The sequence below is a fragment of the Pyrus communis genome, chromosome 16, assembly GCF_963583255.1.
Source record: "Pyrus communis chromosome 16, drPyrComm1.1, whole genome shotgun sequence".
Taxonomy (NCBI): domain Eukaryota; kingdom Viridiplantae; phylum Streptophyta; class Magnoliopsida; order Rosales; family Rosaceae; genus Pyrus; species Pyrus communis.
Window position 1 is genome coordinate 934721 of NC_084818.1, and position 17562 is coordinate 952282.

General features: G+C 39.6%; 3 protein-coding genes across 3 annotated transcripts; all 3 read left to right on the forward strand.

The window, feature by feature from the left end:
- The first annotated feature begins 4819 nt into the window (after positions 1–4819).
- LOC137720368 (acyl-CoA-binding domain-containing protein 1-like) lies at positions 4820–7446 on the forward strand. The gene is made up of 6 exons (XM_068459427.1): positions 4820–5455; positions 5724–5829; positions 5944–6050; positions 6188–6279; positions 6778–6875; positions 6982–7446. Exons 1-6 carry the CDS (start codon positions 4965–4967, stop codon positions 7159–7161), a joined length of 1074 nt encoding a protein of 357 aa, XP_068315528.1. The 5' UTR covers positions 4820–4964; the 3' UTR covers positions 7162–7446.
- Positions 7447–8112: 666 nt separating this feature from the next.
- On the forward strand, positions 8113–10110 carry LOC137719433 (uncharacterized). Its single transcript, XM_068458471.1, has 6 exons — positions 8113–8747; positions 8902–9004; positions 9090–9155; positions 9274–9429; positions 9558–9654; positions 9742–10110. The coding sequence occupies exons 1-6, from the start codon at positions 8204–8206 to the stop codon at positions 9868–9870; spliced, it is 1095 nt and encodes a 364-aa protein (XP_068314572.1). The 5' UTR covers positions 8113–8203; the 3' UTR covers positions 9871–10110.
- A 1926-nt stretch (positions 10111–12036) lies between these two features.
- LOC137720383 (importin subunit beta-1-like) lies at positions 12037–16875 on the forward strand. The gene is made up of 3 exons (XM_068459449.1): positions 12037–12210; positions 13124–15544; positions 15635–16875. The coding sequence occupies exons 2-3, from the start codon at positions 13137–13139 to the stop codon at positions 15831–15833; spliced, it is 2607 nt and encodes an 868-aa protein (XP_068315550.1). The 5' UTR covers positions 12037–12210; positions 13124–13136; the 3' UTR covers positions 15834–16875.
- The last annotated feature ends 687 nt before the right edge of the window (positions 16876–17562 follow it).

Genomic DNA, 17562 nt, shown 5'->3' on the forward strand with positions numbered 1-17562 from the left:
ATTTTGGAAAATTAAAATTGTAACGTCATAATAATTAAGTTTTGGTGGTTGGTGTTTTAGCAACCATTCCAAATATGTTGCCTGCAGAGATGTAGATATTTAGTCAGAAGTATGTACCAACCATTCCAAAGATCTGCCATCTACAATTCCTCCTCTCCAACTAGCTGCATGTCGTATGCAGCAGCAGAAGCAGCACCACCCCTTTGAACCGACTGTCAAAACTGAATTAAAAATGACAAACCACATACATACTTCTTCCTGATCATACGCTTGCCAACAAACTGATTCCATTACCCTAGCTAAAACCTTACTATTTATATAATTAACAACAACAATTAATTAATTAAGTTAGTCATGAACGACGGCTCTAAATTGATTAATAGTACCATACCATCGAGATCAAGTACCACTCATAAAAGGTTATGTAAAGAGGACATCATCTTTTATTAGTGATTCGGAATGTCACTAGTAACGGTTAACGTGATTCATAGAAGTCTCTTTCCTCGATTTGTGTTTTAGCGGTACGCATGCATTGGGGTGGGTCCTGACTCTTGATTAAACTACACACAGGACAATATTACTGTGCTTTCACCCCCACCAATCACGTACCATAGGTAGTACTGGTGTAGGACTTATGACCTTCTATATATAGAACTGCCCTATATTGAAGGGTTATTACAAGAACCATGTGCTTGCTTATTCTGTTCAGTGATAGATGTGTGTGTGTGTGTGAGAGAGAGAGAGAGAGAGAGAGAGAGTTTTATGGGATTACTCCTCTTCGTAATGTTTCTTGCTCAAATGAGTATTCCAGCCACAGTTTGCATGCAGCTTGCTTATATATATATATATATAAACATGTGTGTCTATATATATAGCACTGGTGCTTCTGCAATCCTGAGATGCTCATTTGGGCAAGCAACGTTACAAGAGGAATATTTTTGCAGCATGATCAGCAAAACTGCCGTTTCGGCACCAAAAAGCGGCCTTGATTGCTAGCTAGTTCATCAATCTTATATACAGTTAAGTATTGGTAATTTTCCACTCTCTCTTGCTGGTTAATTAATTAACACGCATATGATCTCTTAATTTTCCACTTTCTCTTGTAGGAAGATGATGATACCATGAACATATATGATCAATTATATCTTAATTATCTTGTCTGGCGGATCTTAATTTCTTAAATAGTATTATTCATCATTCAAATTACCAATATAGAACTTGAATCAATACTTTGTATTCAGCTAGCATATTATACTGATTATATGTATTTCCTGCGTATATTAGCTTTCAAATTGTGGTAAACAAAGGCTGTTGTTTCCTTTTATAATTCAGATCACCATAAAAATTATACCAGAGATCTCATTTAAATGACTTAATTTGTAATTAACTTCCCATTTTTTATAATTGACTCTAAATTTACCGAAATATTATTCAATTATATATTAACAATTGTAATGTTAATATTTCTTCGTTTTTTGTAAAAAGGCTACCAAAACGTCTATAGTACGCAACATTATCCTTTTTCTTCGTTTTTGTACTTAAGCTAAAATCAAGAGATTGAAAAGGACAGATGACCGACGTGCAGCGCCAGTGGCGGCCTAAATATCAAATGTATATCTATCCTATTGGGCCCGCTCCACCGCCGTAGCATGATATTGTCCGCTTTGGACTTACCATTCCCTCACGGTTTTGTTTTTGGGAACTCATGAGCAACTTCCCAGTGGGTCACCCATCATGGGATTGCTCTAGTCCCTTTCTCGCTTAACTTCGGAGTTCCTACGTAACCCAAAGCCAGTGAGCTCCCAAAAGGCTTCGTGTTACGTAGGGATGGAAATATACATATAAGGATCACGCTCCTGGACGATGTGGGATGTCACAGTACTATCTACTAGCTAATGAATGAATGCAAGTATACGTATGTACGTACGTATTGATTGAAGAATTTAACCCTCTTGTATACCAGCCCACCCTATCTTAGTATCTGTGCTGGGCTACCTAGACTTACATGATTTTGCCCACATATGCCTCAAATACGCCTAGCTACTGAGAAAATTCTCCTAACTACTTGGATTGAATAAATCAAAAGATAATCAAGAAACAAAAAGAAAAGAAGAGTTGATTGCATAAGGAGAAGACGAGAATGTGAAAATCACTACATTTAGTAATTGGTTAGAGAATACCAACAGCAAAAACAAAAGAGGCAAAAAGGTTTTATCCGATCCCGTCTGATTGTACGTGAAGTACCATCTGATTTTCTGCACTACATTTTCCTCATTCGGCAATCTGACGACGTGTACGCACTGGCCATTCCCTCCCAAATTTACAGGTGCAAACAAGGTTTCTAAGTCAGACGTGCTAAGCTACTATTTCATCTAGGTGCTGTTTTTGCAGCTATAAAACTTGTGGGCTTGAGGACCTTGAGATTGTCATAGCCCGAAACTACCTACATATTTGTCTTGTTCAATGAAAATCTCAAGCTAGGTCCAACATTCGAGAGGAATTTCGGGTTTTTTTCGACCGAATATGGCGCCGGTCTACAACGTTTGGCTCCTTCGGCACACAGTAGCTACTGCTGCAGATAATCACCCTTAAACATTCCCCTTCTTGATATCACTATTGTGTATACGCTTGATTGGTTTGTGGACTTGGAATTGATAGGCTAGTTTGACTACACCTAAGGCCATCTCCAATTTACACGGTCAAAAGGTCATAAGGCTAAAATAGCTCGTTTTGACACGAAAACCGTCTCCAACCGAAGGCTAGGCCAAAAGGCTCGTGGTCCCCACTTGGCCAGAAATGGGAGAACCGACCAAAGGGCTGGCCAAGAGTAGCCAGATTGCAAGCCCTATAGCCCAACCCTTTAGCACCAGAATGTCAAGCTCAACATTCTGCCAGCCCTTCAACTCAACCCATTTGAATGCTAATGGCTACTTAGCATCAGCATGACGCCAGCTAGCAATGACTGGTTGACATCGTGCTGCCATCAAGTTATTGTTGGAATTTGATATTTTGTTTTTGACGAATTTAAAAAAAAAAATCTTATTTTTTTTCTATAAATACCTAAGCTATTTCTACATCATTTCTCACATACTTTTCACCATTCCATACTATCTTACCCCATTTTATTTCAATTATTCACATTCTATTCTCTTGCCTCTTCTAATAATCTTTCCTTTAATTTTTTTCAATAATTTTCAAATGGCCATATCTACAATGAAAGGAAGAGTTTGGACCCGAAAAGAAGATGAAACTCTTTGCAGGGCTTATAGATGGGTCTCGGAAGATAGTGTCAAGGATAATTCTCAAACGAGTGAAGGTGTTTGGACGTGTGTGAATTCTACCCCAATATCCAACCAATTTATTAACATTGGAAGCTGAAGGTAAGAAGTGACACGTAGATAAGAATCCTCTCTAAAATTTGCTCAACCAATTACATCTCAACACATGACACTCGAAATCCTAAAAATTATTACGATTACATAAATATAAGAAATCTAGAGAGTTACTCACTTTAGCAACACGTGTCAATTGAAATCCTATCCGAAAAATGATTGAGATTACAGAAAGATAAGAAATCTGGAGAGTTACTTACGTTAGCGACACGTGTCAATTGAAATCCTATCCAAAAAATTATTGAGATTATATAAAGATAAGAAATCCGGAGGCTTATTCATTTGGTGACAAATAGCACTCAAAATATATCTGAAAACCTTATTTTAATATGGGAGTTTAATTTAAATAACCATATTAATTCAATTAAAATAATAAATTATGTTTGGCCTATGACCCTTTGGCCTCTTCGGTTGAAGATGATTTTTTGTCAAAAGGCTATGGTTAGCCTATGATCCTTTGACTTCCTCGATTGAAGATAATAAAAAATATGACCTGACATTGTTCATTAAAATATAATCTCTTGCATAACTATAGAGTTACAAGAGCCATTTGACCTCCTTCAATCGGAAATGGTCTAAGAACTCAAACCCAGCCCCATTCCAATGTTGGCACCGATGAGCCCGCCGCCATCACGCGGCAGGAAATTGTGATGATTGTCCAGGGCGGCAGGAAATTGTGATGATTGTCCAGGATGGGGGGTTGGATTGTGGGCCAATCACACAAGGTGGACCGTGCTTTGTAGCCTACACAGTTAGAGCCCATGCAACGTTTGCCATGAATGTCTACTTTCAAGCAAGAATAATGTTTAGCTACTCGTAGACAAGTAGGGATTTCTATTCAAAATTCTTTGTATTTTTATAAAAAAAAAACTTTGTGATTATGATCAGAATTATTAATATTATGAATCATTTTGTAAAGATTATATCTACAAAATATGAATTGAAAATAAGGTTGTTTGGTTAATCTATTGTAACAAATACATAAACAGTTCGTAAAACTTTTATCAATTCCGTTCATCTGTATTTATAATTATATGACTAAACAATTTTAATCTTGATTGATTTTTTACAAAAACGATATTTATAGAATGATTTATATTACGAACAGTTAGCGATCATAAATACGAAGTTTTATATACTAACAACAAATTTTTTTAAGTAGAAACCCCCACTTATTCTTTGAAGAGAAAGGGTTATGATTGTGAGTTTATACAAACTGGCGCCACCACTGCCGTCGATCCAGTTAGTAAGTCAGTAAAAGGACAGGTGGCATTCATATTGAAAGGCCACAGAGAGGCTACAGGTAAGAACAGGTGTAGAAGATTTGAGTTCCCTCGCACTTAACTGGTTTTGACCGCGGAGCGCCCGATCGTTTGTTGTCTCCTATGCGGTGCGCTCTGATCTCCGGGGAGCAAAACGCTCTCTCTCTCTCTCTCTCTCTCTAAAAGTCCAATCTTTTTCTCTCCCTTTCTCTCTCTAGTTCCCCAATTTTCTAGGGGTTTAGCTCGTCGTTTCAATCCATTTCGATTCTCCTAGGGTTGGGGTTTTAGGATTTTCCGCAGAGAAGAAACAATGGGCGGAGAGTGGCAGCAGCTCCTCCAATCGATAATCCTCGGCCTCATTTTCTCCTTCCTCCTCGCCAAGCTGATCGCCGTAGTCATCTCCTTCAAGGAAGACAATCTCAGCATCGCTCGCGCTCGCACTGCCGCCCCCGCCGATGCCAATCCGCCGCCGCCAAAAACCGAGCCGTGCGACGACCCGCCTCGCTCCGCCGATTTGAGCTCCGCGGCAATCGAGGCCGAATCGGTCGTCGCCGAGCACGGCAGCGTCAGGAACGAGAGCAGCGAAGGTGGCAGTGATGATGACTGGGAAGGTGTGGAGAGTACGGAATTGGACAAGCTGTTTAGCGCGGCGACGGCGTTTGTTGCGACGGCCGCGGCGGATCGGCAGAAGGTGTCGAGTGATGCGCAGTTGAAGCTTTATGGGCTTTACAAGATTGCTACTGAGGGTCCCTGCAGCGTGCCGCAGCCATTGGCTCTGAAAATGACTGCTCGCGCCAAATGGTATTTACTCTACCATTACTTTTTACTGCAAATTTACTTCCAAGATTTAGGGTTTATTTATATGGGTCTTATTTTCAGCTTGATAAGGATGGGCAGTGTGTTCTTGGATTGGTTTTGCTTAATATCAAGATTAGCCAGATGTAATTTTGCCCTAATTGTAATGTTTTTACTGGGTGATTGGTGAATTAGGGGTGGTTAAACTGTGTATCTTACTTTAGAAACCGACTTGCCATGGTTTTGAATCATTTTGCTCGGTGATTTCTTACAGGCAAGCTTGGCAGAAATTGGGTGCTATGCCTCCCGAAGATGCTATGGAGAAGTACATTGATGTTGTCACAGAGCTTTATCCTAATTGGGCAGCAGGTTTGACTGTGGTGAGTCTTGATTCTTTCGTTTTCGACTGCAAACTTTTAGTACTGCCGTACATTTATACTTACTTTCTGTTGGTTTTTCTGGTTTTGTTCCGTCTCTTGACATATGATTACTAGAAAAGCAGAGGAGGTGGAGATGGTAGTGCACCTGGTAATGATTCTAAAGGACCAATGGGACCGGTTTTCAGCACCTTTGTTTACGAGGAAGAATCTGAACAGGATCTGTAAGTATTTTAGGTCTACTAAGCATGGGAGGGTTAACTGTTAATATTTACACATCCCGTCAATTACTAGTTACTGTTTCTTGGAAATAAATATAAAAAAAAAGTACTGCTAAGCTATGCTTGTTTTTACCTTTCAGAAAGATGGATGCTATTCATGCCTTTGCCAGAGAAGGAGAAGTGGATAATTTGCTTAAATGCATTGAAAGTGGTGTTTCAGTGGATCAGAAGGGTTTGTTTTCTTCCATCTGATTCTTTAAATAGCTTCATTAAGTTTCAAACTGACATATCGTAATTAATCCATTTATACTTCCATAACTACGAAGCCATGTATGGTCGTTAACATGGTTGTATACTGTTCGGAAATTCAGCACATAAATTGTAAAGCTTGAAAAGGCTAAGGCCAAAAGCTATGGTACCCCAAGTTCGACTTCATACTGATCCAGCTGCAGATCTCTCTTAACCTAGCTTTTATTGCTTGTTTCTCAGATGAATAGCACACCAGATTTTTCTTTCTTTCTTTCAATACATGTACATGGCTTAATATTTTCTTGATTTTCTCTGGCATTTATTCTCTCCTCACCCAGAAAATGTTTGATTTGTTTTTATTGGTGGTCTATCATCCTACCCTTTATGTTAGGATGTTATAGGAAATTTCCTTTGTGCAACTTTTTGTGTGCTTGTATGATGCTGGTATCGCCCTAAAACAGTTTACTTGCACTGGTAGCAGATAGTGAGGGAAGGACCCCATTGCATTGGGCTGTGGATCGTGGGCACCTGAACATGACAGAGCTTCTTGTTAACAAGAATGCCAATGTCAATGAAAAGGTAGATTAAAAGACAAACATTTATTTACGGTAGCAAATTTGTAAGTTTTTCCCGATCCCACCCCCTGTTATGCAATTTTAAATATCTATTCTTTTGGTCTTGGAAGGACAATGAGGGCCAAACTGCGTTGCATTACGCTGTTATGTGTGATAGAGAAGGCATTGCTGAATACCTTGTGAAGCAAAATGCCGACACGAGTGCAAAGGACAACGATGGCAACTCTCCATGTGATATCTGTGAGTCAGACTGGCCTTGGTTGCAGGGTGCAAAGGAGAAGAGTCACTGACCGACCACGGTTTACTTTGGTTTCCTACGGCCGTAGTTATTTGAAATATTCCTGGGGGATGTATATTGGCGATGTATAACCCAATCTTCTCCTAAATCTGTTGTCTTCTGAAAAGATTTCAAAGGATAAAGCAGTATGTGTATGTAGTTTTCTACCTCGTCGTTGGGTAACCTCCTTTTTCAGGGTTACTCGTTTTCCCTATTGTGGAAGGGAAGGGAAAGGTTGAAATCACTGGGTGTAACTAGTACGGTATAATGCATATCAAAGGCCTACTTTTTGCCACCGGTCTAATGCTTTCATTTGTTGATGAATTGTTGTCCCTAAGACCTCTCTATAAGTCCGTAAAGAGGTTTGTGATATGACCTGATCTCGGATGGGATAGTTTCCCCTCTCTATAAAACTTTTTGTTACCGAAAAATCTTTTAGCGAAATAAGATTTACCAATTTAGTTTTTTTTTTTTAATTAGTTTTGGGTTGTTGATCTATGAAAGTCTCGTTCTCTCTTTAACAACAAAGTAGAGCATACTTCGTGCTCGGGCGAAGCGAAACGGGCTTTTCATATTTGGTTTAGGCCATGGCAGTGCTTCAAACATTAGTCTCGACTCATCTACGTCCGAGCACGAAAAATATATTTTGAATTCTAGGGGTGTGTTATCCACATACTTCTTCTTACTTCTCATACATTTCTTGTTAATTTATGTCTGTTGCTCTTCTTCAATTCATCCGATCCGACGGTTGAAAACTAAAAAGATGTGGGAGAAGTAAAAAAGGGTGTGTGAATATCACACCCCAAATTCTAAACCTTGAATAAACCTGGACACACAGCTGCCTGAGACTTTGCTAAATTAGAACAATTAAAGATGTCCCCCCAATCCATCTCTATTAATAAAAGCAAGGGGCAACATTATATCCTCTATGTACCTCTCACTTCTAACGGTCACTAACCATTTCTGCCACCACCCAAAATATTCAGTTGGTCTTTGGCTGCTTATCATCACCACCTTGGCTTCTTCTTCTTCTTCTTCTTCTTTGATGCCAAGCAATGGCGAAGGCAGTGGTCTACGCGCTACTTGCCACCGCCTTTATCTTTCTTCTCGTCATGCTTCCCTCCAAACAACGTGGCCCCAACCACCGCCGCCGCCACCACCACCCCCACCCCCTCCTCGGCCTTAACCGCCGTCTTGGCTACACGGGTCATGCTCCCATTTTTGACCCTTTGGTAGCCAAGATGGAGAGGTACGCCAAGGAAAATGGATTCCCAGGGGGAATGAATAATCTCATGGGGTTGGCGGCACACAACGATCATCCCATGATGCATTTAAGTGAGGTGGAAGAAGTACATGAATATATTGGCGATGAGGGAAAGTTGAATCTCACGTTGAGGCTGATTAATTTGTTCCCGTTGATAGACCAGGCGCCAAAAGACGGGTTCATTAGCTCTAAAGAGCTCGAGCAATGGGTCACGAAACAAACCTTGGAGAGGTTGAATTATAGCACACAGAAAGAAATGGAATCGCACGATAAAGATGGTGATGGAATAATTTCTTTCGCGGAGTATCTGCGCAAGTTTTCCACTAAGGATCTAGGTATTTAACTACGTATACTTATTGCTTTATATGTTTGTGAATATATACACAGAAATTCTCTGTGCAGGACGTACTGTCTGTAAGAAAGACGGGATGCGTTAAAAAAAAAAACTTCTAGTTTCTTCAACTTTGGTCTCCAACTTTGGTGAAACAGCGAAAAACAGAATGGAGCACGGAGAAGCTGGATGGTGGAAGCAACAATTTGAGAATGCAGATGCTGATAAGAACGGATTACTAAACTTCAATGAATTAAAAGAGTAAATATAATTCTCCAAAATTTAATTTTTGAGCATTTTGGTTGAACATAAATATTTATATGTTTAATTTGTATTTTTGTTGCAGTTTGTTGCACCCAGAAGACAGCAACAATGAAGAAATTCACAAATGGCTGTTGAGAGAAAAAATGAAGTACATTTTCTCACATATCTTCTCTGTCTTTCACACACTAACCATATTAATGCCTTATCTGAATAATTTGTTGCAAATTAAGGAACGGATTAACGAAATGTCTGCCTATAATTTACAGGCGGATGGACAAGGATAAGGATGGGAAAATGAATTTCATGGAGTTTTTACACAACGCTTATGATAATTACAAGAGTTACGTAGAATTTGAAACGGGCGGGAAGAATGTACCCTCGCCAGAACAGAAATTTACAGAACTTGATGTGAACAAGAACAGGTATGCATGCATGCCTTGAACCTCAAGCTCACACATTTTTTGACCTAATTTTTTTTCTTCCTTTGCTGCCAAGGTTATAGTTTACAGGACTTTACTAATCTCTTTTGAAATCGAAACATGTTTGACAGACTCTTGGAAGTGGAAGAATTGAAACCAATCCTGCATTACATTCACCCAGGAGAATTGTCCTACGCTAAATATTATGCAAGCTTTCTGATGTTGGAGGTTAGTAATGTTTCAATCGGTGTACTCCTATCAATGAGATATGCTGAAATGAATCTGAAATGAAATGCGTGGCATTGTTCAATTCAGGCGGATGGTAACAAAGATGGAAAATTAACTCTCGAGGAGATGCTCGATCATGATTATGTTTTCTACAACACAGTCTATGATGGCAGCATCAACGAAAATCTTGATGAAGATTTGCATGACGAATTCTGAAGCGTGATGGCCAGGGAAATGCACTTTACGATTGTTTTTAGCGGGAGCTTATCCTAATTGTGTATTTATTTTGTCATTTGAAACATATAGAAGAGCAAAACAAAATATTTTGCTTTCATTAGGTTGAGCATTGACTCAAAAAGTAGTGGTAACTGGTATATACTTAGGATAGGCATTTAGTGTTGTGTGAAACTGTTTTAATAATTAGGAATGTTTTTGTTGGAAGAAAATAGAAGAAATCACATGAAAATTTCAGTCGTTTCCTCTTCATATTCCCTTAGAATTGATCTGCATTTTTTGTAAAATCTCTCAACAATATTCTCCCACTTGGGCGTATGAAAGAATGTTGATTCTAATATGATCGATGTATGGGTTGACTGCACATAGCGAAAACATTTCCTCACTCAGTTGACTCTTCATCATCATCAGTCAACCCATACATCAATCCAATTAGAATCAACATTTTTTGTAAGTTGTAATTACTCTAGGGAAAACATTTCCTCACCTCAGTTGACTCTTCATCTTCATCATCATCCCACTTGGGCATCTCCTGCAAAAGGGCGACCTCTTCTTGTCCATCGTCGACTGTATTACTTGAATTAATTTAACTGCCTGCTCATTTGTGGATGTAACTGCATCTATACCGCTGGCGGCCTACAACAAAAAATACTCAAAATTCCAAAGTGATTACGGCATGTAATACAGACAAGATATAGAATGAATGCAGCGTCTTAACAGATATATCCACTTGATTTTACATACATAGATAACCATATTCTTCGACTCCTGGAAAAATACCCCTATATACCAAATTCGATTTTATGTTTCCAGAGCAAAGTACCTCACAAATTATCCGATATGCGGCCCACCATTTTCATTACCTCATCAAGAATCTCAGGCTTAAGTTCCCGAGTACGGAGATGGGCGACATGCCTGCACAGATGGGCGACATGCCTGCACAGATGGACGACATGCCTGCACAATGGCAGTTACGAGTTAGAACATTTAAATTAAGAAAGAAGGGAATAATCATAGAAATTGCAATAGCATAAGCAGCATGCATGGTATCAATATTTACTCGCTTGGATTCTGCTGTGTTCATGAGGAGCTGCTTCTTCCATTTTCTTGTGCTGTTCAAAATCTTCTTCCATTTTCTTCGTAAGCTAGATGGTTGAATCTGAATGGCAGACGAGATGACAGAAGAGAATTATGTATGAAAAGAAACAATCAATTTATAGCTAGCTTCAAATTACCGATTTGTTTTGAAAATGTTCAGTTACATATACGTGCTTACAGTATCATGGCCGGCAACGGCAATGCTGTTATCATCCGCAGAATCGAATAGCCCCTCAACAGAGCATTAGGGTTAGGGTTAGGGTTAGGCAGTGACGGATATTTGAACTTTGGGGGTCCCAATCTTAAAAACCAAATCAGTTTATTCACTTAGTGGGCTTGTTGTGCACATGTAAAAATACATCGGCATATGCCGAAGCAATTATGATATAGAGAGAACTCGTCGAGTGCTGTTGACACGACATATCGCAATATGCCTAGCATGCATCACATCAAACATTCAGTAGGCATAAAAGGGACCAGTACCAAACATTCGAAGAATCCTCAGAAGACTTTCATATGTATACTTTTCGAACTCATCCTAAGACCACCTTGGTCCCTATTTCCATTCGCCCCTGATTGGGGTTAGGATTTTGTTAACTCTTTTCAAATTTCAAAAACAAGAGCGAAAACTTACTATCTATACTATGACCTAAAAACCAGCATTTATCAACGGAATGATAAAATACCAGTTATACTCATTTTACATACGGTTTAAGAAACCAACAGTTTACAAATCAGTTACTTGGCCCAAAAGAAAAATTCAAAATAATAAGAAGCCCAAGCTCTCAGGTCCAAAAGATGGGCCCATAACTTTCGGCCCGGAGTCAATTCGCACGAAAACTAATTGTGTGGAAATATGCGCTAATAAAAGGAAAATTAATGAAAGGAGTTTAAAAATTTTGAATTTTAACTATAAACATAAAATAAAAAATACAAAAATCGACTTTTAATGTAAAAATATAATTTTTTATTAAAACGAACTGTATGAGAGCTTTTCTTTAAATTTCCTACTATAAATAAGCCCCACGAAACAAAATTGTTCAACAATTTTTTTGAAAATATAAAAAAAAGAAAAGAAAGAAAAAGTTGATTGCTTTCTGCAATCCGAGTCCATCCCAGCAATTTGCTTCTCTGTCCTCTGCGTCTGTCTCTGTCGCTATCTCCGAGGAAGACTTTCTGCTACCGATCCACATCCGTACGATCCCTTTAAGGTTCATTTTTCAGGTAATTCCATCGCTGTCCTGTTCGAAAACGTCGATGCTGTTCCAGTGGTAACTAGGATTTTTGCATGCTTCTGTGTTTGTCTGATCCTGATTGTTCCGGTTCGATTCGCTGAATTGGAATTTGATGCGTTAAGGTTTCGAGTAATTTGATGGCCTAGGGTTGCGTTTTGTGATTTTTAAGGTTGTTTTTGTTAGTGTTTGTTGGAGATGTAGGCAATTTTGTATGAAATTTCACCCGATCCATGAAATTGTTTGTTACTGTGGTTTGGATTTCTTAGTGGGGGATTTGTTCGGTTGTGGATTTGTTTGTGCATCCGTACAACTAGGCGCAAAACCGAAGACCTGGCGCACTCAACGTTCTAGGATTTATACAGCCGACCCCACATAACACGTAGTGGGATAAAACTTGGTTGTTGTTGTTGTTGCTGTTGTTGTTATCCGTACAACTATGGTTTTTGGTGATTGGATGGTGTAGGGTTTTTCGATGCTTTGCATTTGAGAAATTTAAGGATATATATATATATTTATTTATATATTATTGTATGGGTAGGTTTCCTGATAATTTGCTGAGTTGCGGTAAAATGTTGTTTTCCTGCCAAGTTTGTGTGTGTATTTCCTATTGATTTCAATTGTTAAATATATGCAATTGTTACACTTTGCAGTGCGTTGATGAATGGTTTTCCGGGCAAATTCAGGGGTTTGCAGTTTCAGTTAGACTTCTTTCTGGAAACCAAATTGGTGGAACGGAAAAGATTTTCTAGCCTAATAAATCTTCTATTCTTGCATGATGTTAATTTTTTCTAAACCTGATTTTCGACAGTTTTTCGCTCTCTGTAAAATGCTATGATTTATTTGTCTCCTATCCTCTTGTATTTCTCTAATATATCTAAGCAATTAAAATTTTACACTCCCAGATACTATACATCAATGGAAGTTACCCAGGTGCTTCTGAATGCTCAATCTATAGATGGAGCGGTACGGAATCATGCTGAAGAGAGTTTGAAACAGTTTCAGGAGCAAGATCTTTCATCGTTTTTGTTGTCTCTTTCTAGAGAGCTAGCAAATGAAGAAAAACCGGTTGAAAGCCGAAAATTAGCAGGTCTGATACTTAAGAATGCCCTGGATGCTAAAGAACAACCTAGAAAGTTGGAGCTTGTTCAAAGATGGCTGGCGTTGGAAACTTCTGTGAAAGCGCAGATTAAGATGTTCTTGTTACAGATCCTCACTTCCCCTGTAGCTGATGCCCGTTCAACTACCTCTCAAGTTATTGCAAAGGTTGCGGGCATTGAGTTGCCCATGAAACAGTGGCCGGAATTGATTGGATCACTATTGTCAAATATTCACCAGTTACCAGCTCATGTAAAGCAAGCCACTTTAGAGACTCTTGGGTATTTGTGTGAGGAAATCTCTTCTGATGTCGTAGATCAAGATCAAGTGAATAAAATACTGACAGCTGTAGTTCAGGGTATGAACGCAACTGAAGGGAACAATGATGTTAGGCTTGCTGCTACCCGAGCACTGTACAATGCTTTGAGTTTTATTCAGGCCAATTTTAGCAATGACATGGAGCGTGATTATATTATGAGAGTTGTCTGTGAGGCAACTCTGTCCCCTGAAGTGAAGATTCGACAGGCGGCTTTTGAGTGTTTAGTTTCCATTTCTTCATCTTATTATGAGAAATTAGCCCCTTACATTCAGGACATATTTAGCATCACAGCAAAAGCTGTAAGGGAAGACCAGGAACCTGTTGCTCTTCAAGCCATTGAATTCTGGAGTTCGATTTGTGATGAGGAGATCGATATATTGGATGATTATGTGGGTGATTTTAGTGGGGACTCTGATATTCCGTGCTTCTACTTTATCAAGCAGGCAATCCCTGCCCTTGTTCCTATGCTTTTGGAGACGCTTCTTAAGCAGGAAGATGATCAGGAGGAAGATGGGGCTTGGAATATTGCTATGGCTGGGGGGACTTGCCTTGGGTTGGTTGCTCGGACAGTGGGAGATGATATTGTTCCACTTGTTATGCCTTTCATCGAAGAGAACATAACAAAACCAGATTGGAGGCAAAGAGAAGCAGCTACTTATGCGTTTGGTTCCATCTTGGAGGGTCCTTCGCCAAACAAGTTAACATCTATTGTCAATGTTGCTATGACGTTCATGCTCAGTGCCTTAACAAAGGACCCAAACAACCATGTGAAGGACACTACTGCCTGGACATTGGGAAGAATTTTTGAATTCCTTCATGGTTCAACTATGGATACACCCATAATTACCCCAGCAAACTGCCAACAGATCATCACAGTTCTTCTTCAGAGCATGAAAGATGTTCCAAACGTTGCTGAGAAGGCATGCGGTGCTCTCTATTTTCTGGCCCAGGGCTATGAGGATTTTGGCCCGTCATCTTCCATTGCTCCTTTTTTCCAGGAAATTGTACAGGCTCTACTCACTGTTACTCACAGACCAGATGCGGGGGAATCACGATTAAGGACTGCTGCATATGAAGCGTTGAATGAAGTCGTCAGATGTTCGACTGATGAAACTGCCCCCATGGTGTTGCAACTTGTTCCCGTTATCATGATTGAACTGCATCAGACTCTTGAGGCCCAGCAGCTTGCGTCTGATGAGAAAGAGAGGCAGAGTGAACTACAAGGACTTCTTTGTGGCTGTTTACAGGTCATTATTCAGAAACTAGGTTCATCAGAGCCCACAAAATATGTGTTCATGCCATACGCAGATCAGATAATGGGACTTTTCTTGAGGGTATTTGCTTGTAGAAGTGCTACTGTCCATGAGGAAGCCATGCTTGCCATTGGGGCCCTTGCATATACAAGTGGCCCGGATTTTGCAAAATACTTGCCTGAGTTTTACAAGTATCTCGAAATGGGGCTTCAAAATTTTGAGGAGTACCAAATCTGTGCTGTCACGGTTGGTGTTGTAGGAGATATTTGTAGAGCAGTGGAAGATAAGATTCTTCCTTATTGTGATGGAATTATGACCCAGCTTCTCAAGGATTTATCAAGCAACCAGTTGCACCGTTCCGTAAAGCCTCCTATATTCTCCTGCTTTGGTGATATAGCTCTTGCAATAGGAGAGAACTTTGATAAGTACTTGATGTACGCCATGCCAATGATTCAGAGTGCTGCAGAGATGTCTGCCCACACAGCAAGTGCTGATGATGTAATGACAGAGTACACCAATTCTCTGAGAAACGGAATCTTGGAGGCATATTCTGGGATTTTCCAAGGTTTCAAGAACTCCCCGAAAACCCAGGTTTTGATAACTTATGCTCCTCACATCCTGCAGTTCTTGGATAGCTTATACAAGAGGAAGGACATGTGAGTTGATCTACAGTTCCGTTGTTATTACAAATTACAATTTTTTGTTGTGTTTTTCTGACATTTTATTTTTAATTTACTTGCATGTAGGGATGAAGTGGTGATGAAAACAGCCATTGGTGTCCTTGGAGATCTAGCAGATACACTGGGAAATAATGCTGGTTCTTTGATACAGCAATCTCAATCGTGCAGAGACTTTTTAAATGAGTGCTTGTCTTCCGAAGACAATTTGATTAAAGAATCTGCAGAATGGGCCAAGATGGCCATCAGTCGTGCCATTTCAGTTTGAAGCTACTGCCGTTCGGTATATTCTATTTGTTTGGAGTCCCTGCATGCATTTGGGTGTTGAGTTGGGTCATAGGATTGCATGTGTCAAGCATCGCCATTTTCAGACAACTGAAGCTGTCAGTCTTCAAGTTGTCACTAACTTGCATCATCTCCAAAAGTTGTGACTAACAATTGCATCAGCCCCAAGGGCTTGGGTCCTGGTTTTGTCAAGGAGGAAGAGCGGGTAGTGAGTGTTCCAGAAGCGGGTTAAGGCCTGCAATCAAAACTAACAAAATTCTGTGGATCACAGATTATGTGGCATTTGAGGGGAAGGTAAGTGACATTCATGAAGTCCACATTTCTGTGTCACTGAGGTGAATTGCACTCCGAACGCCAAACAAGATCTTGTTAACCTAAACCACCACCCCTGATGATTTCCTCCAACAAGATTGGGGTCAGAATGGATGAATAATGCCTAATTTTGTTCGGGTGCTGGCATCGTATCACTAACCCAAGTGCCGTATTCCTGAAAATCTACATAGCAGGTCTTCATTCCTGAATTTTGTCCACTCCTGTTATCTTGTTTGCATCTCATCATATTTTTGCTTGTCTTAGTGCGTATTCCAGAGTATTTCCTTAGCAACCCAGACTACCTCCAGTTCGCTCAACGTCTGTGCGTCACCATGAACTCATGGAAACGCAGATCCTACGTTGCATCATCGTTCATTCTCAGCATTGATCATTGTTAGAAGGTCAAGTTAGCTATATGTCCCATACCATATGCATTCATAAAATCATTGTTACGTCGCGTTTTGAAAGACAGATGAACTTTTTTCTTCTTCTTTTGCTTGGGGAACATGTAATCATATTTTTTTTCGGGTCATGTCCGCCTTATGGAAGTTTGTTATCATTAAACGTCACGAATTGTGATAGCATAGCTAGGATTATTTTGTTGGGAAGTTTGGGAGAGGCATTGTATTTGTTTATCTGCCTCAGTTCATGTGTTGTTTTTAAATGGATATCTTCCAGAATCTTATGCATAGCTATACACTTTGGTTGAATTATTGTCGTGTTGTTTGAGGCTTTAAGATTTTGGCATTGGAAAACCATGGACACGTTGACTCGCTCGGAATTTTGCATTATTTAAGCTCGGACGTTTTGGAAGTGCACTGACTTTTTGGGAGTGCTAATAATCGTTCGGTAATTTTGGAACTAAGATTTTCTGATTGGAAGGTAAATGTAGGAGTTGGATAGAAAGTGATCAAAAAGTTGGTCTGAGAAGAGAAGATAGGATTGCCTAGTTTTGACCATGACAAATATTTACTTAATTGAGAATTAGAATTATTTCGTTTTTTGGTTTTCTTGTGTTTTCCTTACGCATCTGAAAATTCGAGAATCAGATTGACTAGAGGGGCTACTTCGTTCGTTGATTCCATTCTCAATTCTTGTACTTTCCCGAATTCATTTTTCCTCGTTCCCAGTAAGTAAACGTGTCATGAATTCATCCAAATTTCTAAAGGGACAAGAATATGGTAGGTTTCCAACTTTCAACTTTGAAGGCAGTTCAAAGAAGGTGGTGTGAGCTTTTGTGATATGACTGCCACCAATACAAAGCAATACAATACAACCACTTTTACATATTCAACATCGTTTTTGGTAGTGGAATTGGTAATCCCCCCGCCACACCATCTGAGGTCAGTCATGACTGAGTCCTTATGAAACCAAAACCAAAAGAAGTGGATTTGATGTTA